Source organism: Aulonocara sp. 'chitande type north' Nkhata Bay, linkage group LG7 (assembly GCF_057382095.1).
Source record: "Aulonocara sp. 'chitande type north' Nkhata Bay isolate Kocher_YH1m ecotype deep benthic linkage group LG7, A_spYH_male_GT1.1, whole genome shotgun sequence".
NCBI classification, from domain to species: Eukaryota; Metazoa; Chordata; class Actinopteri; order Cichliformes; family Cichlidae; genus Aulonocara; species Aulonocara sp. 'chitande type north' Nkhata Bay.
This window is the reverse complement of record NC_141350.1, coordinates 33,001,895-33,028,295: the sequence shown is the minus strand read 5'-3', so window position 1 is coordinate 33,028,295 and position 26,401 is coordinate 33,001,895. Positions and strand designations below refer to the sequence as shown.

General features: G+C 39.5%; 1 protein-coding gene across 6 annotated transcripts in view; it reads right to left on the bottom strand.

Moving 5' to 3' along the window:
* tcf4 (transcription factor 4) overlaps positions 1–26,401 on the bottom strand; it is a 256,145-nt gene that overhangs the window by 161,976 nt on the left and 67,768 nt on the right. For all 6 annotated transcript variants that reach the window (XM_086300095.1, XM_086300096.1, XM_086300093.1 and 3 more), the window contains 2 exons: positions 20,040–20,095; positions 18,123–18,198 (listed from right to left, as the gene is read on the bottom strand). In XM_086300095.1, the coding sequence (XP_086156221.1) occupies positions 18,123–18,198; positions 20,040–20,095 (132 nt within the window). The remainder of the gene's footprint in view (positions 1–18,122; positions 18,199–20,039; positions 20,096–26,401) is intronic.

The window sequence follows — 26,401 nt, the reverse complement described above, 5'->3', positions numbered from 1 at the left end:
AATACAGCAGAGGATTGGGAGAATGTCATGTGGTCAGATGAAACCAAAGTAGAACTTTTTGGTATAAACTCAACTCGTCGTGTTTGGAGGAAGAAGAATACTGAGTTGCATCCCAAGAACACCATACCTACTGTGAAGCATTGGGGTGGAAACATCATGCTATGGGGCTGTTTTTCTGCCAAGGGGACAGGACGACTGATCCGTGTTAAGGACAGAATGAATGGGGCCATGTATCGTGAGATTTTGAGCCAAAACCTCCTTCCATCAGTGAGAACTTTGAAGATGAAACGAGGCTGGGTCTTCCAACATGACAATGATCCAAAACACACCGCCCGGGCAACAAAGGAGTGGCTCCGTAAGAAGCATTTGAAAGTCCTGGAGTGGCCTAGCCAGTCTCCAGACCTCAACCCCATAGAAAATCTGTGGCGGGAGTTGAAAGTCCGTGTTGCTCGGCGACAGCCCCAAAACATCACTGCTCTCGAGAAGATCTGCATGGAGGAATGGGCCAAAATAGCAGCTACTGTGTGTGCAAACCTGGTAAAGACCTATAGTAAACGTTTGACCTCTGTTATTGCCAACAAAGGTTATGTTACAAAGTATTGAGTTGTATTTTTGTTATTGACCAAATACTTATTTTCCACCCTGATTTACGAATAAATTCTTTACAAATCCTACCATGTGGATTCATGGATTTTTTTTTCACATTCTGTCTCTCACAGTTGAAGTGTACCTCTGGTGCAAATTACTGACCTCTGTCATCATTTTAGGTGGGGGAACTTGCACAATCGGTGGCTGACTAAATACTTTTTTGCCCCACTGTATATCCAAGCATCTTACTGTGACACACGGGTAAGTTTCAAGTGAGGGAGTTGCAGGATAGCCTGTGATAGTAGATCACAGTTCATCATGGATCATCTTTGTAACTGCAATCGCCACGAGAAAGATTTCATATTACAATAATATTGAAAATATAAAAATAAAAGTGCTTTAAAAGTAAATACAGGCAATATTAAAAATGTAGAGACTAGTGACTTCAACACAACGTTTGGGTGGCACGTATGTCAATAAAATAGGAATGGAAAATTTAGCTAACTTTTCAAAAACAGTCACAATAATGACCACAAATGCGTTTCAGTTAACTGTAAGAAAAAAACGTATATATATAACACTAAGCTTTACAAATGTGAGAACAGTTGCCATTATTTACTTATTCCTGGGGGCTAACTTAACAAAATAGGACATTTTGCCATTAGTTGATCATTAATTACAGGTGTGTTCACCTCTACGCCTTTGAGTGAGGAAGCGCCAAAAACTTGCAAATCATGAAAAATGAAGCCAAACAGTTTTCTTTCCTTCTGTCCTTCCTTTATAAAATATTAGACCTTCTTTAAAGCTGCACAGATGCACACGTGACAGCTTTTAAATAGTGGGAAAACCCATATTTTTGTTTTTAAAATTGAACTGCATCAGAACTAAGTCCACAACAAAAGCCTTTAGTTCACTGTGAATTCACTTGTAACTGACTTGACCGATCGAGTGTGAAACCAATGATATCATCAACCAGTACAGACAAGACCAAAACCTGAACAAGCACAGAGGGGGTTTCTTACACGGATGTAGACAACGGCCACATAATTACCACAAAAACCTCCAGAACAGAACCTGCAGATTAAACTGACATCATGTTGTTGAATATTGTTATTACACGGGTTGAAGACAATAACGAGCTGCTGCTGCCGTCGCCGAGTGAAGAGCAAAATATCACTATTAGCTGTGTTCAGGTGCCAAACCGCAGATACTGTTATCTGTCAGCATCATCTCTCTTTCTCACACACACACACACACTTGGAGTGATAAGCTCCTGGTGAAGCTCTGACTTTACGTTTTCACAGGTGTACAGCAGCAGTCCCCAGAGGGAGTGTCTGCCTCTCTCTTTGTCTGTGACACACAATTCATCATGTTCAAGTCATTTAGATTTAGTGACTTACAATCCTCCAAAACAAGGCTGACAAATTACAGGCTAAAGTTAAAGATGGAGTTAAAATTGTTTTTTTCTTTTCTTTCTTTCGTGAATTAAAGATATTGTTAGACTTGCTTCTTCTTGGTTCAACGCCAGTGCAGGTGTAATGCTGCCGCCCACAGACCACCATTCAACCAGATCAAAGATCAAACAAGTAAAAGTTGCACAAAATTTAGACAAGGAATCCACCAACTGAAAAAATGATGTGAAAGTGAGATAAAAAAAATCAATCCGGATATGAAGTCTGCCACGAGTCTGCTCAGAAGTCATGGGGAAAAAGGGGGGACTTTAGAAATCATCTGAGAATTTAGTTTTAAAGTAATTCAGCCATCACCATCTGCATAGTTGGTGCAGCTTTAGCACTATGGCCTCACAGCGAGGCCTTCCCAGTTAGCCGTGGGAGCAGAAGTGAGATGGATAGTAAAACTAGAAAAGTGCTGTGAAAATGTCAGTGCATTTCCAGCCATAGTAGGACAACCAGATCCACTGAATGTGGCGCAAAAGGTATTTCTGTTGCTTTTCTTAACATCATATATTTTCATTTTAAACTGTTGTTAACGTCTACTACAGTTGCTACGTTGTGTAGTGATCATTTGGGTTTCTGTGGGGATTCATCTGCTCCGTAACCAGTTTCTGTGAGTGGCACTCCTCTTTTCTAGATCAAAACTCTAAGAATCACGTTCCGCCAGTTTCACCCAGACCTGTGTAGTTTGTGCCTTCGGTGTGACTTTTATTTTTTAAAGCCTTTTGAAAAAAACTGAAAAAAGGCCGACTTAAAAAAATAAAACAAAATTTGGACTTTTCTAAACTACAGCCAATCAAAATGTGGGACACTGTTTCAATATGTGGGGATAGAAATGCTGACAAGTCCTACAAATCTTCTCCAAAAGAAAGTGTAAAGTTCTTCTAGTGCTGACCTGTCCACCCCATTGTTTCCCTTTCCTTCAACCTTTGTCTCCCTCCATTCATATTTTTCTCTCTTACATGCTTTCTTTCATTGCCTGGTTCTCCATTCATGTCACTCTGCATGCTTCCCTGTAACTTTCTGCATCAACACTGGCCTCTCTCTATTTCACTCTGTCGTTCGAGCTCTCTCTGTATCTCTTGCTGCCTGTCTTCCTTTCATCTCTCACCATCTGCCTTCCTCCATCTCCATTTTCCTCCCTCTCTCTAACTCTTTTCTTGTCTCACCCCCTCTCTCTCTCTCGCTCGCTCTGTCTCCCGCCCCTCCCGCTCGTCTCACTAAAAACTTGGCAGTGATCCCCGTCGCGTTTTTTTTCCTCTTCCTCTCCCGTTCTCTCTCTCTCTCTCTCTCCACTATTCGTTTGGGGGATTGCGAATGAATGCGATCCAATCTAGACCTCGGCTAAGAGACATGAATTTTCATTAATTACAACCTTGTCAGCAAAAGCATTATGGGAGCTGAATATGAAAATGCTAATGAGGAGAGCTCATTTGCATATTTTTCTTTGTTGGAATGTCATTAATTATTACGTTTTATGATGATGAATGCAGCTGTCGATGGTTGGCCCTCCATGCCTAATTAGCTATCAGAAAATCCTCCGATCAAAAAAATGGATAGGGATCCCAAACTTTACTTTTCATTTTGCCCCTTTTTCCCTTCTTCTCCATGTCACTCCATCCCTGTTTTTCACTAACTGCTTTTATTATCTCTTACACTTCCTTTCATGAATGCCATTGTATTCCCTCATTCTCCCTGCTTCAAAACCAGTCTTTTCTTTTGGCTTCATTTGCTCTTACTTTTATGTCTTTCTTGTTCCTCAACCACATTAACCTTTATCTCCACGTCGTTCATTTTTTCCAGTCGCTTTGTATTTGTTAACGAGGGAGGTCAGTTTTTCAGATGTCATTTTGCTTGCCTTCACCTAGAACAGCTCAAAACTTCTTCTTTTTTCTAATCGTGAGAGTGTTTGATTCCTGGCTCTTTTCGATCTAGTCCTTTAATTGTTGACCTTTGACCTCTACCCTGCTATTATACTGAATTTCTTTAGCTCTAGTCCGTTAGGGGTAGCTTCCAAACCTAAACCCTCTACCTTTACTCTAGCCACTATACCTTTACCCCCTAAAGAAAAAGATAACCTTCATTATAATTTGCTCTATTTTCTTTTCAGATCTAGCCCAATTCATTCAGTGTTTTACCTTTGTTCATGTCTCCCTTACTGTTTAGCTTCAGTCCAGACACATGCAGTACATAAGTGCCTTAGTCATTTTACTGTATTAGTTTTATATCTGCAAAGGTTTCATGACAGTTTTGAGTGCTTGAAAAGAAAGAATCAGGACATCTATGTGGTTCATGAAGACGTTTCATCTCTTATCCACGGGGCTTCTTCAGTTCAAAACTGAATCTGAAGGCCAGTGTCCTTCAGTTCAAGACTGAAGAAGCATCTTGGATGAGACATGAGACTTGGATGAGAACTGTCTTTACGAACCAAAAAGGAGTAGTGCTACATTTATCTAACTATAATAATGTGACCTGATCTCCTGTCGCCCCATATACTTATTCTCTGGTTCCTTTTCCCCTTTTTTCTTTCAGATCCTTTAACCTAACATGATATTGACCCACCATCTGGGGGCAATGGTGGCTATAGCTCAGGAGACGGAACAGGTTGCCCATTAATCAGAAGGTCAGTGGTTTGATCCCTGGCTCTCCCGGTTTGCATGCCCAAGTGTCCTTTTCCAAGATATAGAACAGTAATTGCCCTTGATGCATTCATCAATGTGTGTGTATGATAAATATCTGTGCACTGTATCGATGTGTGTGCTGTGTGAATGTGGCTAGTCATGTAACAATGATTTCAGTGGTCAGGAAGGCTAGAAAAGCTCTACATTATATCAAGTCCAGTTACCATTCCTTGTGGGTTACACCCATTTGAACTACTTTACTCAGCTGATCACTCAGCTGTAGCACCTTGTCCTTGTAGAATTAATTAGCTCAAATTTTTAGCTTCAGGTGTACCTTGTGTTTGATCTGCAAACTCATTCCTCATTCTGTAGTTCTAAGAGTGAAACTTGCTACTTTTAATTAAAAGCATGCAAGTCTGTGATGCACTAATCAACTTGAGCAAGTGTTAACCAAGTGCTAACTAGTAGGATTCTATCAACTTTTGATGAAAACTTGCAGCTAATGAGATGTATTAACAGTGAAACAGCTGATGTGATTATCTCTTTATTATCTATCTGGTGTGAACTGTGAGGATCAGTTTCTGATGAGAAATAACTGCCTTTGTTCAGGTCTGTCTTAAATAACCAAGTTCAATACATGGAGAATCAGCAGTCCACAGGCTGGTGACTTCCAATATGGCGGGCAGAAGGTGCGTCATCTCACCTGAAGACCCTGTGCTAATGTCCACGTCTCTCCTCACCTCTCTCTTTCTGTTGTTCCCTCCATCGCTCACTCTTTTGTCTAAAAACAGTAACACTGAAGACTTAACAAATCCCCCCCTCCAAAAAGCCACTAACGAACGCCCCCCCCCCCCCCCCCCTTTCCTGGCTTAATGAATGCCAGGCTTAATTAGAGCACCATGATGTCAGAGACATTAATTATCAGTTGGCTTCGTTTCAGAAAACACACACTGTCTCTTTTTCTGTCTCTCTCCCTGTCTGTCTCCGTCTTCGTTTTTCTCAGCATCTGTTTTTCTCTTTATTTCTGTTTTCCATTTTTAAACTGAGATTTCTCGACTCTAATCTTTAACCAACACTTGTTCGTTTAATGGAAGCGAATCCGCATGAATTCATTTCTGATTTACACCATTTTATAGTGCAGGTCTAAATCTCACACGCATGTCCGATTTGTGCATTCATGTTACGGAGCTCCATCTTTGGTGGTCTGGCATACATGATGATGTTAGTGATACGGAAGGACAGCTTACGAAGGTCATCGGGTGAAGTGTCCAGTGCACATAGACATACAGGTGTAATTTAAGGAAGATTTAAGGTTGAAAAAGGCTGAAAACCCAATACCTGACATATTTTTTTTGCAACCTGATTCCACATCAATATAACTACTTACATTCATTTCACCTCTTGTCTCCACAGATGAGCTACATTAGGCTTAAAGACTCAGTAGCCTAAAGAAGTAGACTTTTTTTAATGACTGGGCCTTTTGATATTAACCCTTTAAGACCTACCATAGAACCAAGTCCGCCAGAGCTTATATTATATTTTTACATGCTGTGGAGCCATTTTTTGGGAGCATTTCAAGTTGCTATACATCAATACAACCATTATAGCCCAGATTTTAATAATATGTCTGCATTAAGTGCATAGTAATTACATAAATTGCAAAAAAGTGCAATAAACTACAAAAAAATTGAAAATCGTTTTTGCTTTTTTAACATATATTTCTACTTAGAGAAATTTAAGAGGCTTATCCCTCAAAACTGTAAATACAAAAAAGTTGCACAAAATAGTTTCCCACCACAGGAAATTTACTTTTGGAAATACACCAATTTTTATATACTGCAGGAAAAACGAAAATAAGTATTATAATGCAAATTTGCAAAAAAGCAGCATCTGCAAATTCAAATTCAAATTCAAATTTTGCATCAAAATAAACTATTTCCAGCAGTGCAATATGAGTCCTAAGCATCCCAGAAACGACACAGAAAGTCATAAAGTCAAAGATAACTTTTAAAAACACCAGTATAGGCTCATAAGGCCCTGATGGTAAAAAAAAAACTACATTTCCGCGAAAATGACGTCACTTCCGGTTTCGGGCAGGTAATGGCGGACATGCAAAAGTTATTCCAACGTCTATTCCAACGTAGGAAGTGTTACGAACAGCTGATCGGATCGGCAAAGCGTGTTTCTGGAATATTATGGTTTTGTTGCTGCAAGTGCTTTTTATGCAGTTTTTGCAAAGCTATATGTGGAAGGAAACTGTGACTTAGGACAAGGTGATGGCATAAGATGTAAGTACAACTCCTCCGGTTTCATATGTAAAGAAATTTATTGCGCTAGCTTACGTGGTTGCAGTGCTACCGGGATTTAAAAATAGTTACGCAAAACAGAGCGTGCCCGCTCCGACCGGCTTTAAAGGGTTAAACATTCATTAAACATTCACCAGTATTTTATGTAAAAAAAATTAAAAAAATTAAAATGAAAGTGCCAATTTAAATATTGTGTGAAAGTCCGACTGTCGTATCCCCCCATCCGCTTTTCATTTTAGACTTCATTGGTGACACATAGTGCTAAAAATACCTTGTCGACGTGTTACTTTTATCCATCTATGCTAGAAGTTCGATTTCCTCTTTCCTCGCAACTTTTCTTTCCTGTGCAGGTGTTTCAGGTACTTGCTGGTCAGAGACTTCCTGCTCTCTTGCTTCCCTGCCTCTTTAAGTTACAAACATGTACACACATCCCCGTTCTAATGCATATCGTACAATACTGACTCTCCACATGCTTTAGTTTTGTGCTTTATTATGTAGTAGTTAACTGAGTTGGTTTAAATTACTTTGCTGTATTCATTTTTTTCTATGTTGTTTCAGGCTCTGATGGGCATTTCCTTTATTTTAATGGCTTTTTGCTCAGCTGATCACAGCACATGTAGCTTCATCAGCTCCTCTTTGTACTTCAGACTTTCTTCTGATGTTCTCTCCATGTGAAAGTTCTGACTAGTAAGTAAGCTTGTGAGTAAACTGTAATCACAACCAAAAGAGTGTGTGAGAACACTATAACACTTTATACACTCAAAGATTTTTAAAACACATAGCTCGCTCACATTCAGTTTATTATAGTGACCACTTATACTGACGTATTATGGTAACTTAGCATTAGTCTTTGTTAATTTGTATTCAATAGCCTATTCTTAGTAGGCATACATTTAGGCCCTATTAAACACCCCAATACTATAATTAAATTTTAAAAAGTTATTCTAAAAGTTAAAAGAAAAATGAAAAATAAAGTTGTTATAAAGCATACTTTAAGACAACTCTCACCAATTGTGTATAATACACATTATTCGTGATACCGAAGATTCAGACTCTAAAAAATATGGACATTTTCCTTTAAGGCTTGCAGTGTGCATGCAGCCCCTCGGATGATAAAATACAGTTCATCTTTGGCCTCTGGGAGCCACAGTTATAACTGAAGTGCTCTCTCTCGCTCACTCTCACTCTCACTCACACTCACAATAAACATACTGTTTAATGCTGCACATCTCTATCTCCCTCTCTCACCTCTCACACACAAACAAGCACTCTTCCTGAGCCACACACACACACACACACACACTGTAGCGTGGCTGGCCAGATGGGACTCTTCCACATGACCAAGCCGATCAATCAACACTGAAGGGCCCAGGTGCTACTACGCACCATTTCACAGTCTGTCACACACACACACACACACACACACACACACACACACACACACACACACACACACACACACACACACGAGTTGTACGCACACATAGCAGTAGAGACATGCAGAGATAAAGGACACACAAAATCCACGCACACTGAAAGGCAGGAGAAATCGCATACACACACACACACACACACACACACACACACACACACACACACAGTGGAACATGAGTGACCTGAGCTTGGTCTCTTGGGGCCTCATCTGGATGGATGACAGAAGATGGAGAAGACAGACAAATGCATGGATGGACAGACAGATAAATACACGGACACAGATAGATTGAAAACTTGATGGGTCAAGATAAGGTTTTACATAATAACAAACATAATATGAAGAATTTTTCTCAACGATCCTTTCGTGTGTTCAGTATTCAGTATATGCTTTCCATAATGTGTCGAGACAGCAAACAAATGGTTACATAAAGTTACAATAAACCAGTTTAATAAATCAACAGAAATGAGTAATTTCTTATAACCCCCACCTGCCTGAAATTTAAGGGTTTAAGATTAGTTGCTGACCTGTAAAAGCTATGACAGAGGAATCAGTTGATGTTTCTACGGCTCCATGTAGCGAGGAGTTCAAGGTGGATGGATTGGTCGTAGCATCAGAACAATATGGTCAAAGCATCAGAACAATATTAACACTTGTGTATGTCAATATCTGCCAATGCAAACAACTTATTGTGTTGTTTACACTGAAGGACTTGTTAGGTAAAAATAATAAAGACACTTTTGTGACTATACTTTTTTATGACTTTTATTATAAGTTTAATGTAACTGTCATGCTCCTGGGTGGTCGGTGGTTCTTCCCTTGTTCATCTTTCTCTGTTCCCTTTTCAATTTTCTTTGCAGTTTTGTATTTATAGTTTGTTTTTCCTTCTGTGGATTTTGCACTTTTGAACTTTAGTTTCTGTTTATTAAGGTTGCCTGAAGTCCCACTCTATGCAGCACCAACTTATGAAAGGCACCACTCGTGGTGCGGATGAGGTGGTAGCAAGTTTTGTATTGTATGTATTTGTTTTGTATTTACTTACTTTGGCCTGCCTTTTTCACCACCATGAGATCAAAATGCTAATTTGCCCAATACTATAGCTGATGCTTAACATGGGAGTCTGCTGGCATTCCCAAAGACGTATGTTACACCTTTATACTTGCTTAGCATTACCAGGTTAGCTCTGTTAGCACATTATCTGTCTCATTTAGCTCAAAGCTCCTCAGTACAGCCCTGCAGAGGGATCAGCTTTGTAGAGTCATTGCTGCTGGTTGAAGATATTCTAAAGATGCCTTACACGATAGTTTTGATCATGAAAATACGAATTTTACAACACTGGTGATGGGATTACTTTCGTTTTTGCACGCCATCAACCTCCAAATCAACATTTTCAACCACATAAATTTAGATTACTCTTGCAGCACGAAAAGTAACAGCCATAGAGGTCATATTATGGTGTTTATCACATTTGCTGTGATGTTTGGTTGCAACATGCAGTTTTTCGTGGGGACATGCTGACAAACTTATTGAACCACACAAATATGGCACAAATATGTCCCTAATACCAGGTACTCACAGTCTTTGTCTTTGTGAAATGAGTAAATTTTGGCAACAAATGAAGGTAGACATTAAGAGCTTAATTGCCAAGCTCGGCCACCACCTGCCTGTAAAATGTAATAGTATGGACGTAGCAGTAATCGTACAGTGGGACTACCTTCTTTTCAAAATGTGACATTTAACTCTGACAGTTTTTTCAAAATATATACTCAACACAACCCCCTCACATGATCAGGAACCCTGAAGTGCTGAACCGTTCCTTTCAGAGTGTACATTTCACATTTTCCCCTCTCCACCCTCTCGCCTTGACGAGACCTATTATTACAATGTCAGATCTAATTACACAGACAATTTACATGTGATACACAGCCCCTTCAAAACAATAATATACTAAATACTCTGCAGTGGCTTACAGTGTGCGTCCGTGTTAATGCATTGAAGTCAGCGCAGCACTAATCAATTTATGATATCCTTTCAAAATACTCAAAGAATGAGACAGTGGATGCTCAGTTTCAATCAGTAGAGACAACAGAAAGAAAGTGATTGAGGGCAGAGCGGGAAACGAAGAATGCTACAAGAAAAATTGCCTCAATATTTCAGGGTAATGTGCAGCGAAAGTGAAGATTACCCATTTCTTATTAATCTTTCATCATCTTCTTCCCTCTGCCACTGAAGTCTTAGGTGCTTCTCAGAACCACATGATTAAAAAGTTTTCATATTTGTCTTACTGGTCAGGGACGGTGTGGAAAATCACGTCCCACTTTATCATGAAAATCATGGTTTTTGTGATAAAAAACAAAACAACACGCTTCATAAAGCAAAACGCATGGTTTAGGGCAAAATCTTTAGTCTGTATTTAGTCTACAGAGCTGGTGTCATCATGTGACCTTATTTACACATAGGTCAAGTGATAAGCAGCAGTTCTACAACCCCAAACAGTGTCTGAGTTTTGTGACTTCAACCATTTGCACCACTATTCCTCCTTTCCTTTTTCCCCTCATTGTAATTGTTCTTCACATCCGATCGGTATTTAACATTCTGAGCACAAAATCAAGACTAAGCACAGGGAGACTGGGGTGGAGGTGGGGGTCGGACCTTGGTACCACACCCATCTGAGGTAAAGGGGTCCCCTTGTCTACATATTTAAAAACAAAAACATAAATACATATATACATATATTTAGACAAAGAAAGGGGCAAAAAGAACAAGTCACATCAAGTGAGAAATTGAGAATGAAATAAAAGAAAACAAGAGGCCTGCCAAATTTAGACGAGAAACAGAGTGACTAAAGGAATATGAACGAGAGGAGAGAGACAGATATGTATTTCTATATAAAGTGTCCAGATGTGACCTCCTCAGAGGGGGTCCAGCCTCATGGCTCAACACTCATTAATAAGGTCACACAGAGGTGAGACAGACGGCTGACTCACTGCATTTCAACAAAAACAGCACGAGGAGGAGGAGGGAGCCAAGTTCACCAGGTTTATAAACAACTTTTTATATACAGCTTTGCTTAATGCTGCAGAATGCTGCATTTTTTAGAAGTTACAGTACAGGAAAGTGATTTGGATGCAAACCCAATCTGGGAAACAGAAGAGCAGCAAACATTTTGCTAGGTTTATCCCTTTGTCAAATTGTCTTTTTCAGTAAAATTTATTGTAATAAATAATAAGTTTAAAATTAGCATTTGCATTGCAAATGCTGATGTGCACCACTTGAGATTTTTTATCTTCTTAGGGATTTGAAGTTGCTCTTTCTCCTATCTGTGGTTTCATACCTAAAGATATGCCTGAAATAAGGCCAAATGCACTGATACAATATTTCAATTGGGTGTCAGTTCAATCCTGAACAGTGAGAGCTGACATACAAAGGAGGAAGTATTTTTGTTCCCCATATGTTTGCAGAAGTGAATTGACACAAGTGAAAAGCTCCAATAAGATGATGGGTTTTCTCTCTCTGTGATGTTTTACTTTGACTCTTGTTATGGTAGAGTGTTGGCTCGAGTCAACACTTGTTGGGAAGCTTTTATTGCATTTACTGTAACATAGCTTGTTGTCATCAGCTTGACTCAAAAAGAATGGATCCTAATCTCACAGTGAGGAAAACTGCTAATTAATTTAACAATGATACTGGATTGATTCTTAGTGTCAGCAGATATTGGAAAAGGTTGGATTGATCCAAAACATCTTTTATCTTCCCTGACCATGTAAGTCTTCTTTCATCTATCTGGCTGCCCCTTGCAACCAGAAACTTAGAAAAACATGAGGGTGAAGCCTCTGTGGCAACAGGTAGAGCTGTGGGATCATCTCAGTCACCCTTTAAGAGTCACACTCTAATATTGAGAACCCAGTAAGTTGACTCTGTGGATTTTGCGTTTTCAGTGGAAAAATCAATTTCTAATTGATTCAAGTGACTTGTTCAGTCTCAGCTGACTTTCTCCAACCTTATAAACAGAACATTTGCGTTATGACCAAAGCTAGTTACCACTAAGTAATACTGGGCTGTGAGTTCAGTTTTATGATTGGTAGTATGCAAACTGTCATGGCCACTGATCAATACGTACCATTACCACAGAGAGCCGAGGAAAGGCTGCAACGACAGTACTGTAAGATGATGAAAAGTGTACTCTAAGCCCCCAAACTGGGGCATCACACCTCTATGATGTCATACAGATCAAATAATAGAAAAAAACCTGTCTGGAACTTGGAACTGAGCATTTCAAGTAGTCTGAAGTCTTTCACAGGACTCACAGGACTAATAATGGAATTTGGAAATGTGTAATGTGGATATTCACTTTTGTAAAAGTATGTGACAGAAGTATATGACTGAAAATAACTAATACATCCACTTTAATGAATTATTACTGTTCTGACAAAGGCTAATATGACAGACAAGATTATCCTCTTCAACATGATTAGGCACTGAACTTTGAGTAATTTCAGAGATGATCATACACAACAAACTCTTTTGCTTTACCCCCAAAACTGCAAACGTGACCAGAGGAATTATTGGAGAACATATCCATACATGACAGCATAAAAGCAGGAAAAGTGAAAATTAAGCTACATCAGATTGTTTGTTTCTAAAAGAACAGAATGTGCTTACAAGCTGAAACCACTGAGATCCTCATTTACTATGTAGGTGACAGTTACAGTGCGTCGGTCTGTGTGTGTGTGTGTGTGTGTGTGTGTGTGTGTGTGTGTGTGTGTGTGTGTGTGTGTGCATTTTGGGAAGGGGGGGTTGGTTGGTTGGTGCACCTGCTCTGCCACAGCAGCTACACACAGGTATTCAGACGGGCGCATATTTTGTGTTACCACATACACACACTTACATGCATGAAACTGAGAATCGCTCACACAATACCTCAAAGTTCCACACACACAGTTTAAAAACACACATTCACACATGTATTAATACACACACACTCACACACTACACATTAAAACATTCAGACAAGTGCAAGGTTACATTCAATCACACACACATCTACACATACATATAAAGATAAAAGCAGTATCACACACTCAGGTACAGACCTAACAGTATGACAAGGTGAACTTGAACATACACATCAAAACGCACACAAGTACAAGCACGCAGTCATTCGATCGCACAAAGAACACAGCAACGTTCAGACCTCTGCGTTTAACCACATTAAAGCACACACACACACACACACACACACACACACACAAAAGCTGACATCACACACTGAGATACTGACAGGGTAAACCTGCCAACTCACACACACCATCGAAACACACACAACCGCAAACCTACAAAAACACACAGTTACATAAAAAAAACAACATCACAAATTCACACACACAATAGGCATAAAACCACACACGTTAAAATTTGTGCACATATGTAAGTAAAGGTCCACATTTACACACACACACCATCTTATTCTGATTGCTAGATCACTCTGTTCGTGTGCACGCGCGCGCGTGTGTGTGTGTGTGTGTGTGTGTGGTAGCAGATTAATCTAGCAGGGTCGCTGAGATGACACTAATCCCTTCGCTGATTATCTAGAGCATAACATCACTCTAATCTGTTGGGGGGGGGGGGGGGGGGGGTTAAGAAAGACAGACAAGGTTAGAGAGGGAGAGAAGTGCGGTGGGGGTGGGGGTGGGGGGTGGAGGGTCAACATGTTCAGGTTTGGTTCATTAAACTCTGAAGTGTTTCTTTCTTCTTTAGAGTCTTGAACCTGAAGGTGACCTAAATGGGCTGCAGTCGCTCACCATTGAAGCTCACAATCATGTTTATGGTATAAATGAAATATTTAGGGGTTGTTTTGCTGGTGCAAAGCTGCGCCATAAATTGCCTTGTTGTGAATCGTGTGACGTTTGATCATGAGCACTTTTTTGCTGTGAATGAACTTCGCTCAAACAAACTGTAGTGTGATGGACACTACACCCTGGCGACATGTGCACAACCAAATGGAGGCAATGCGAAGCTCTGTCACAGTCCGCAGCTACTTTTAAGATTCTTTTAAATTTATATGTTTAGCAGCTAACTGATTACACAGGGTACATTTGGGTTGATCAGTTACATCTTTAAGATGCTTTTTTTCAAATTTCTAATTACAACATGGCTCTTTTTCCTCTATTGATTGAACTGAATACTAGATGACAGTTTATTATACTTATAGTAGCTTTCAAACAGTACAATTGATTGTTTAAACTCATCTAGGCTTTGTCAGGTTTATGTTAAATGAGCAGCAGAAAGCATTTTCATATATGGCACAATAACCGCTACCTTCCAACCAGTTGATGAGAACATTCTCAATGCGGCTAGTAAATGCTGTAAAACAAGCAAAGCAAAATATCACCCGCCATAGCAGCTGCAAAGCAACAACAGATTGACCTAAAAAGCCTCAACAACCCCCTAACCATACCAAAGCAAGCAGTTAGTAACTGTCTAGCAACAGCCAAGCAACCACAAGCCAACTAAACAGAAACACCTTGGCCCCAATCCATCGTAAAGATACATTTGCAGATGTTCCTGAGAACTGGTTACCAGATTGTTGAGCTTCTCCTCTAATTCATCCTGTTTTTTGTCTTCTCATGATGCTAAAACATTGATTTTAAGACATCCAAACATGAGTCTTATCCCTCAGTCATTATTGACTCACATCCATAGGTGAGGGTAAAGATCAACCAGTAATTCGACACAGGCTCATCTCTGAAGGCAAGAGATCGATACAGCATTCGTATCAGTGCCAACGTTTCACTGATCTACTTGTCAATTTCCTGCTCCTTCATTTCCCAGTGTTAATATGACCCAAGGTTTGTGAACTCCTGCCCAACCCAGAGCAGGAAATCCACGTTTTCCAATCAGAACCGTGGCCTCAGAGTTGGAGTTGCTAATTCTCATCCAGGCTGAGAAACAGCATCATTGATATCTTAGTATTGGTACTGAAGACTGCAATATCCATCAAGACACACACACAGAGAAAAGCTAACACAAACATCAAACACAATCAAATTTTACAAGACCAGTTGACTGAGAAATGGTTCTGTTAAAGGTAGAAAGCAAAGAGGGAGTTTTCTAGAAAACTCTTAGCAATGATAGAACTGTGTGTGCTCCATATCCCCTGCTGTCTCGGTCTCTTAGCATTATCATTATCAAAGTAAATTGCAGCTCCTGTGCGCCCGATGAAATACAATATTTCCATTTCTGACTCTGCATTGTCTGCTCGCTCTCTGCGTCTGCAGATACATAAAATAATCACAACACTGTCACAACACATCGCACTCACAATGGATCATTCCAACATGAGGCCCACGACTCTCAAGTTTTACATTTCGTTTGCCTTGTTGGTGCATTCGACACCCAGGTTCGGATAATTCTATAAGATAATAAAAATGTTTTTTTACACTTTTGCTTCAGCTGATTTAATTAATAACCTCCCCTTTGTGAACTTTGCTTTTAAACACTTGTGCGTGCATATATTAAAACTTTAACACGAGTCCTCGAGAGGCTTAGGCAAGTTTAAACTCCACCTAATGACATGAACAAAATTAATAAAATGTTTGTCATCATTTTTAATTAACCACCACTCACGCATCTGTCTAAAATCCATTAACCACTTGAAACCAGACTTCCATGCCCTCTAAAATTATAACATTTATAAATCGGTTAAAAAAATATCAAAAGGGGCTCTTTTTTTTTCTTTTACAAGTTTAATTTCAGCACTTTAGTTCCACTGCGATGTTTAAACAATAGGTTCAGGGAAGATCTTTTCCTGTTTTTTATATGATTGTACCCTTGTGCACAATGTCAGACTCATGAAAATATAAATGTCCCAGTTTAGTGTGAAAGAACTTAACTGAGCTAACAAAGCTCTAGGCTCAACACTAGTCACCGTTGAGTACAAGCCAAGCCTTACTGCAGAACATCAAGCTGGACCTCACTAATGCTTTTGTGGGTAAACGGGAGCAAATTCTGACATGATGCAGAAACCATGAAATTCAACGTGTGGAGGCTGCTAGAGCACCACATTACTGCCACCTGTTTTGGGCACATATGGCCATTAAAGTAATTAACACACTTTTGTTGGTTAAGTGTCCTTATACCTTTGCTCATAAAATGTGAAAACAGGTATGGTCAGTCCCATAAATTCCCATTTTAAAATGCTCAACTTTACAGTATAAATAAATGACCATCTATCCATTTTCTTCCAATTATCCAGTTCAGGGTCACCGTGGGGCCTGGAGCTTATGCCACCCATCACTTGGCAAGTGGCAGGGTACACCCTAGACAGGTTGCCAGTTTATCGCAGGACGAATACTTAAGTCACTTTTCTACTAGTACCTACTTGACTCATTTTGACTCAACTCCTCTCAGGTTTAAGGGACTTCCATTAAGTGGCAGTACCTGGTACCCGGTACTTGTTTAGGACCTAGTCAGCCAGATTTCCAACTGAGCTAGGGAGTGACATCATTTGATGAGTCATATGAGCAACTCTTCCACAAGAATCAGACCTGGCTTTTTTAAAAATCGAGGTGCATATAAATTATGTCATTGGACTCTCAGGTGGCGTTGCAAGAGCAATCCCACCCACTTCATGTGGCACTTATTTAAAAAAAAGAAAAACAACCAAAACCAAGTATCAAGTCAGTTGTGGTAACCACTACACCACTGTTCCACCTTACAGATTAACAGCTTGCTCCAAATAAGTTTTAGTGTCACCAGCCAATTTACCCCCTTCTTAAGAAATGTGGTCAGAGTTTTTGTTGTGCAGCATTTTAGTGTAATTGTCTGACAAATATTTGGTTTGTTATTGGTTAACTGCAGTAAGAGACCAGAGGTGAGTGTACTTGTTTTGATAAGTGAAATTCTAGTATTTGATTTCTATGTACCCTGCTAATCAAGCTTACTGATCTACCTAAGCTAATCTAACCCTTCTTGTCTAAATATTGTCACAGCTCTAAAATGCACAAACCAATTTGAGACATCATGGTAGCTATGCCCATCTTTTATGTGTAGCCAAAGAAATATAGGAGAAAAATGCACAAACAGCACATTTTTTTTTAACTCTGTCACTTCGAGTGGAGGGTTTAAGATTCAGTGCATCACAAGTGTGAGCTCACTCAAAACTAATGAGAAGAAGCACAAGAGACAGAGTGGCAGAAAAAGGCAGGTAGAGTCAGATAGCTGAGAGCTAACATCTTCCATTTTTGATGCATCCAGTCAAAGGTAATTAAGCTCTGTTTAGTGTGTGTGTGCATGTGTGTGTGTAAGTACATCTGCACGTGTGTGTTTCAGTGATTATATGCCTGTGTGACTGTGTGAGAGGAAGAGAGAGAGAGGGAGAGAGGCAGATTATCTGTGTCAGTGGCCATTTGCTCACAACTGGCGCCACATCGAAGAGAGCCAGAGGCAGAGAGCATCATGGGTAAATGAGCACACACTGCCTGGCGTTTTTCCACACAGCGGGCCAAGAGAGGAAAGAGAGAGAGAAATTGCATGCCAGATGACCTGTCTCCTCCAGTGTACGCTAGTGTTTCACTAATTCTCCGCAGGCACACGCGCACACAGTCAGGACCCGACAAAGCTGTGAATCTAAAGCTGATGGCTAGAAAAAAATGAATTGCAAAAATAAATGAATAAAAACAAATGCATGTACCCATGCACACACATTTAGCTTGCACCATACCTGTTACCCTGGAGTTGGTGTACGGAGGTGAAAGGCTGTCATGTGACGTCATGTACTGAGACCCATCGGCATAACTCTGAGGAGGGAGACAGGACATCTAGTTAGCAATGCAAACAGCATCATCTGTAGCATTACAAGTAGAAATAGTAGTCCTTGAAGTTGTAGAGACAACACTGGATGACTGACACTTTTACATTTTCCAGTGTACATGGTGTATACAGCAGTGTATAGTTCAAAATGTTTGGAAATATGTATGAAAACTAAATGTGAAGCTGTAAGTTTAACAACGTGTGATGGAGCTGCTTGTAGGCAGGTTATCTGTCTAAGTTTGACCACAGCAAGCGTAGAAATTAGCACTCTTAGCAGGAACATGACATGCTCCGTTTCCATAAATGTTGAATACTTGACGAAAAACACAACAGCAATGACAGGAAGCAAAGCTAAAGACGTGTAACACAGGTCTCCTGCCAAATCTAAACACAGGAAGTAGAAATGTGTGCAAACTGGTAGTAGTGAAGACAGGCTGAAGACAATTACAGGCTGAATCTGCTGCTGAGATGCTCTTGATGGAACTTCATAAAAAGCTTCAGCCTCTTCTGTACCTATCTGTATATTGATATTCAGTATATTTACTTCTTGGCAGATAAAATAAGTAGCTGGTAAAATGGTGGAAAGAGTTAAAAGAAAAAATACTGGATTTCTTCAGATGGTGACACAGGACAAACGGTTATCATAAAATCTATGATAAACAATTATTAAATGTGAATGTAATGTAATGAATGTAATATTCACAGCTTGGTACTGTTTCTATGCCCTGCTGCTATTGTACAACAGTTTAGTTCATCTCTGAGGTCAAAGTCATCAGTGATGATGAACCCAACCTTAAAAGTAAAAAGTTAAAAAAAATAAGAAAATAGTTTTTGATGTGTGCAAGTTAGAATTTTTGTATTTTCTTCATTCCCCGATTGCCACGTTTAGGGAAAAAAAATACTTATTCTGATTGTACGGTGTTGCGTTTAGGATTATGGATGTGGTCACTAACAATGACTTAGGCCTCAGATGGATAGCTCCGATCCTCTTTAGTACACATTGCCTGCTTGCCTTACTACAATATACTCTCAGTTTTAATCGAAAGCTTATAAAAACATAGAAGAATCATGTCGAAGACTGGTTCAAAGAGGGGCACACAATGAACCAGGGCCTGGGTGCTGAGGGATACCATAATAGACCCATTTCTGTAATATACTCACATATCTATATTATTGCTAATATATATTGTAATCTATCTATATCACTAAGCACTTCTGGATGGATGCAAACTGCATTTCGTTGTCCTGTACCTGTACATGTGCAATGACAATAAAGTTGAATTCTATTCTATTCTATTCTATTCTATGTGCACTAAGAAGTCTGATCCACCAAAGCTACAATTCACAGCTTACAGGACCTGGAGGACTCTCATAAGATGCTGTAACTCTTTAGGCTTAAGAAGAAAAATGGCACCAGGAAGTTTGAACCCAGAGCCTTTTTAGTGTGTCGTTGCTAATATACAATTATCACTTTGGAACTAGAATGTACCTTTTTGGCTCGTTTAAACAGTCAAATACCTTAATTTGAAAATGAAAGGCACATATGTGATCAACAGTTCAAACACTGTTGTTGTTTGGTGCTTAAGATCCAAGACACTACTGTACAAGTGGCTGAGAGTTCCAGCACTTCAAGGTTTTGATGGCCATTAAAAATGTCTGTTTGAAAAACAGGAACAATTCTAAGGGGACAAAAAAAGTGAAAAGGTCCCTGCCAACAGGTTGTTTCAAGACACGTACAGTGCATTAGTCATGAAATGATGAATGTTATGAATGAAGGCAAACACATCAGCTTTAGTAATCATTATTAGCGGTTATTGTAATTTGTTACCTTGGAAGAACGACTTCCACTCGCCCATGATGCTGCACCCGTCCTCTCCTCCATATCTGTGAGACAGGGAGAGAATGATGGTTATTTTTTTAAATGACCAAAGAAAACACACAACACACAGTACTGAGAGTACAAAATTCAGTGTCCAAAAATTATGTGTTAATCAGCTAGCAAGAAGCAGATAGATGAAAAAATACTGAAAAAATGAAATAATAACAAGTTAAAAGAAACACTTTTCAGCGCTTCATTGTACATGATGTTCTAAAACACACAGTCGTTTCGTTTATACTTGACATATTAAATATCTGCAGTCCTTAGTTTTGCATTTTAATCACTCACAATATCAATCAATATCTTTCAGCACTTTTATATTACAATTGTAATGTGTCTATAATCAACCACAGCAGCGTAAATCATTATATCACCATTCCCCAAGTCATTAAACATTATTGATTATGATTGCAGAGCCTTTAATGTGTCTCAGGAAAGTTTAATGGTCCTTTAAGCCTTCTGCGGACCACTAATATCTAACAAACTGGATTAGGAAGTTATATTTTACAAAAGCTCAGAGTGTTGACTGAGGGGTCACAGGTAACCTATGAATGGCACCAGGTTCTGTAGGGTCATGATGAATTCTTATTCCAAAGGTTGACCACATGGCACACTGCAATCATCCTCTATGGACATTGTATGTTTATTCCTATTACAGTTTTTTACAGACGCTAGGACACATTTCTCAATACTTAGGTCACGTTTGCAAAACTCCTCACACAGTGAGCACAACAGAAGTCTATGTGGGCTAAACTGAGGATCAGTTATCATTGTTTTGGCACAAAATGCATTCAATGACTACATCTCTCAAATTTCATGAATTATCTTCTCACTCAGACACAACAACTGCCAAAAATCTTTGTACGTACAGGACATTTTGCATGTGCTTACATACTGTTTTCAAAACTGTTAAACTTATGGTCAAAACAATAACACAATGCAAAACTTAAAAAGACAGCAAAATCCAACAGCAATATTTTATTGAAACATATTTTAAATCTAAAAATGCAGTTTAACCAGCCACAGCTGATTCTCATTGTAGATGAACATCTACACAGGTGTTACTCCTTCAATTTTTCAACTCCTTCAATTCTGGCAGCCAGAAGATTATTTCCTAGGTGTGTTGCCCTAGATGACATAAGATGTGATGTGGATGAGAACATGTGGCCAAATGGAGAAGACCGAGTAGATTAGCATTACTATTGTATGTGTATCAGTGGATGGTGTGTATACAAATTCTTGTATTTTGGGTTACTTAGTGCAAAAAAATAAAAATACATAAACAAATATTAACAAATTCTGCATGATGTCTGATTCATTCCAGTAACATATATTGAAATTATAAACAGAGATGTGTCCTTGTTTTACACAAGAAAACACTGTGTAATGCTACATGTTGTTAGTGTTTTTTAGGTCATTGTTTTGTGGGTGACAAAGTGTGTTTGTCGGCTGTCAACCTTTGCTAGTGTTCTGGAAGAATGAGTTTATTTGAGACCTGAATAAAGTGTTTTGGTAGTTGTAGTGCATTTTGAATGTGAAATGAGCTGCTTTGCCAAGCTGACGGTCAGTTAGGAGGATTGTGTGAAGAGTTTTGCAAAAGTGACCTAAGTATTGTGAAATGTGTCCTAGCGGCTGTAAAAAACTGTAACAGACTAGCTTTAGTTTAGTCAAAGTTAACCAGACCTTTACTATAGAGCTGTGACGCTTACAAGGCTAACATCCAAGGGCATAATTTGACGATTTGTTGGTGAAAACAAAGGTCAAGAGACATCAACATCAACAGAGAGAGGAAGAAAGGAAGGGATACATGACAGGTAGACCGGTGCATTCAGGTCGCATAAAATGTGCAAATGCTGCTCTCTCACACACACACACGCACACACACGCACACACACACACACACACACACACACACACACACACACACACACACACACACACACACACACAGCCGTCTCATGCATTGTAATGCACAAATCTCTCTTCAATAGGCTCTTCATTGTGTCAGTGTGTGTATAGTGAGCAGCTTACATTCATTGTCGAGTCATTTGGAATGTCAGCTTATCTGTGTGTGTGCGTGCGTGCGTGCGTGTGTGTGTGATTTAGCACAACAGAAATAAACTGGTTCAGTTACAGAAAGCCTTTTGGAATTAAGCCAAACGTCCCCACCTTGACTAAGGTACCTTTGGGCTATGACTTTGTATAACAGATTAGAACAGACCAGAATATAATAGAGAATAAAACTTACGACAGTTTGGAGAAATGACAAAGAAAACACTTGATGGCAAGCTGGATTGAGCGATTGGCTTTTGAAAAGCAGTAACACATATTCAATAATGAGTTGGTCTGAGGGAGTGTGTTTGATGACCAGGTGGATATTTTCAACAAACACCTGATGAACACTCGATTTTATTAACACATACATGGAAAACGGATAAGACACTATATTTGTACAAATGCAGTTTGTCATCAATCCATGAAAATTTAGGGAACTTGTTATAATTAGGTGAATTTGGGCAAACTACAGGGTGGGCCATTTATATGGATACACCGTAATAAAATGGGAATGTTTGGTGATATCAAAGTCCGGTTTGTGGCACATTAGTATATGTGAGGGGGCAAACTCCTCAAGATGGGTGGTGACCATGGTGGCCATTTAGAAGTCGGCCATCTTGGATACAACTTTTGTTTTTTCAATAGGAAGAGGGCCATGTGACACATCAAACTTATTGGTAATGTCACAAGAAAAACAATGGTGTGCTTGGTTTCAACGTAACTTTATTCTTTCATGAGTTATTTACAAGTGTCTGACCACTTATAAAATGTGTTCAATGTGCTGCCCATTGTGTTGGATTGTCAATGCAACCCTCCTCTCCCACTCTTCACACACTGATAGCAACACCGCAGGGGAAATGCCAGCACAGGCATCCAGTATCCGTAGTTTCAGGTGCTGCACATCTCGTATCTTCACACCACAGACAATTGCCTTCAGATGACCCCAAAGATAAAAGTCTAAGGGGGTCAGATCGGGAGACCTTGGGGGCCATTCAACTGGCCCATGAAGCCCAATCCACTTTCCAGGAAACTGTTCATCTAGGAATGCTCGGACCTGGCACCCATAATGTGGTGGTGCACCATCTTGCTGGAAAAACTCAGGGAACGAGCCAGCTTCAGTGCACAAAGAGGGAAACACATCATCATGTAGCAATTTCAAATATCCAGTGGCCTTGAGGTTTCCATTGATGAAGAATGGACCCACTATCGTTGTACCCCATAAACCACACCAAACCATCACTTTTGTTGTTCCAACAGTCTTGGAGGGATCCATCCAATGTGGGTTAGTGTCAGACCAATAGTGGTGGTTTTGTTTGTTAACTTCACCATTCACATAAAAGTTTGCCTCATCACTGAACAAAATCTTCCGCGTGAACTGAGGGTCCTGTTCCAATTTTTGTTTTGCCCATTCTGCAAATTCTGTGTGCCGATCTGGGTCATCCTCGTTGAGATGCTGCAGTAGCTGGAGTTTGTAAGGGTGCCATTTGTGAGTAGCTAATATCTGCCGAAGGGATGTTCGACTAATGCCACTCTCCAGTGACATGCGGCGAGTGCTACGCTGTGGGCTCTTGCTGAATGAAGCTAGGACAGCCACTGATGTTTCTTCATTAGTGACAGTTTTCTTGCGTCCACATTTTGGCAAATCCAACACTGAACCAGTTTCATGAAACTTAGCAAGCAGTTTGCTAACTGTAGCATGGGAGATGGGTGGTCTCGTAGGGTGTCTTGCACTGAAATCTGCTGCAATGACCCGGTTACTGTGTTCACCAGATATCAACACAATTTCGCGCCTCACGTGTTAACCTCTTCGACATGTCAATGGCTGTGAACAAAGAGAAACTTGTAAATAACTCATGAAAGAATAAAGTTACGTTGAAACCAAGCACACCATTGTTTTTCTTGTGACATTACCAATAAGTTTGATGTGTCACATGGCCCTCTTTCTATTGAAAAAACAAAAGTTGTATCCAAGATGGCCGACTTCTAAATGGCCAACATGGTCACCACCCATCTTGAGGAGTTTGCCCCCTCACATATACTAATGTGCCACAAACAGGACTTTAATATCACCAACCATTCCCATTTCATTGCGGTGTATCCATATAAATGGCCCACCCTGTACATTTGGAGCTTAATGGCTTTAGGAAAACCAGTTTAACAATTAGATATAGAGAACAAGTATTAGGTCAGAAGGTTTTTTAAGCACATGCTGGATTTAAGGTAATTAAGGTAAAAGATTACATTTAGGGAACTTACATTCCGTCAGATTTAGGATGGATTCAGGGAACACATCTGCAAATTTAGACAGTTTATATTTTATCACTCAGACTGACAGATAATACATTTGTTTGACCAGATTGTGGGAATTGAGACGTGAACCGATGTAATTAGGAGACACGCAACTTGCCTGGAATAAGGGGAACACACACTTGATCAGACAAGCAATGTCCAACTATGAAGAACTCAAAAGGAGGTATAAAGATGTGGTCTTAATGCACAAATAAGATTTTGCAATTAACTTTAGAAAACTGGAGGTCCTTGGCTTTGACGTCTTGAGGTAAAGTTGTTGAGTTGTAAAAACAAGAAGTGTAAATATTCTGTTATTAGAAATATGTCTATCATCGTTATTGAGATTTATATTAACTCATTCACTGCCATTGACGTCTATAGCCGTCAATTGCAGTGAATGAGTCAATGGGTTTAACTCATTCACTGCCAATGGCTGGCAGTGAATGAGTTAAAAGGGAAGCTAGTGAAATATTAACTTGTGGAGAAGGGATGAGATTAAACTAAGCGTCCACTTCTTCTCACGCCTTTTCAATATGTATACTGATTCAGAATTAGTGAAATGATATTTGAGTGTTTTTTTTCTCATTTTCTTCTTCCTAAATGACTTTCTGTTTATTTGAAGAACATAACTTAAACATGGTTGGTGTAGTAGAATGGATAAGCAGATTTTGGGAACTTAATTAAGGAATTTTAGTAATTTTGTACCCATAAGGGGAACAAACACTGCATTATTAATCATTAACTAGCATGATTTGGAGGTGTAGCTCTGTAGTATAGCGGTTAATACTTTTGTTTAATGTAAAAGAGCTCCAGTTCGAGATTGGGAGAAGCCATAATCCCCTGGGAGATGCTGTCAAGAAGCTGAGTAGTTTGATCTGATGAATATATAGTGATTCAGTTGGATTCTTTACCTGAAATAAAGAAAAAGCTAAAGTGGCTTTATATTACATGTCCTGGTAAACAGTTGTTTTCAGGTAACCAGAAATATGATTCTTTATATGTTTTATTTCTTTGGTAATGCATATTTCTGTCCAGCAAATAAGGTGCAGTTTGAAAAAGGGAATGAGAAGAAGGAAAAAAGAAATTAAAAGTGAAGAAAGGTTTGAAGACTGCTGGTCCTGATGAGGTAGAAATGGTGAAGATGGGGGAAAAAAGAGGAAGAGGAGTACAGCAATTAAAGAATGCATCTCTGCTCATTGAAAACTACAAAGAAGGGAAGATTGGATGAGAGGGAGGCGAGGAAAAAGAGGAGAGAAAATACAAGTTGGGTGTGCAGAAGTTGAAAGATGTGGCGAAGGAAGAGAGAAGGAGGAGAGAAGGAGGAGAGAAGGAGGCGTCCATGTGTCCTGCACCTGATAAGGCTCCGATTGAGGGCTATAAATTACACAAGAGAGAGGGAGAGAATTTACACACAAGCAGGGAAACACACACTGAAAAGCACAGAAACATACAGCCCTAACCCTCCATTTCTCCCTCTCTCACACACACGCACACACAGTGCAGGTTATCTATCATCAGTTAATGAACTTAGACTGACAGACAGCTCCATGTCTCTCACACTGATCCTATTAAGACCTGCCTGACACAAAACAGACTCCTATTAATACAGTTACCCTATGTGTGTGTGTATATGAGTGTGAATGTGTGTGTGTATGAGTGTATATGAGTGTGAGTGTGTGTGTGTGATTACTGAGGACAAAAACAGCCCTGTGCCCAAGTACTACCATTGAGCCAGTCTTTGTATTCCATGTGAGTGTTGTTTTTGTTTTCTAATTTTTTTTTTGGCAGTGAAATACAGTTAACCTGGTCACTAGAGAACCATGTAGGGTTAGGGTTTGGTTTTGGTTAGTGTTTAGCATTGACTAGTTGGATAGTTTGGAAAGACCGTAATACTATATTTATAATGTAAAATCGTGCTAATTTGTCTATATTGGATGTGCCTGAAAGAAAACCCAATCAAAATCAAA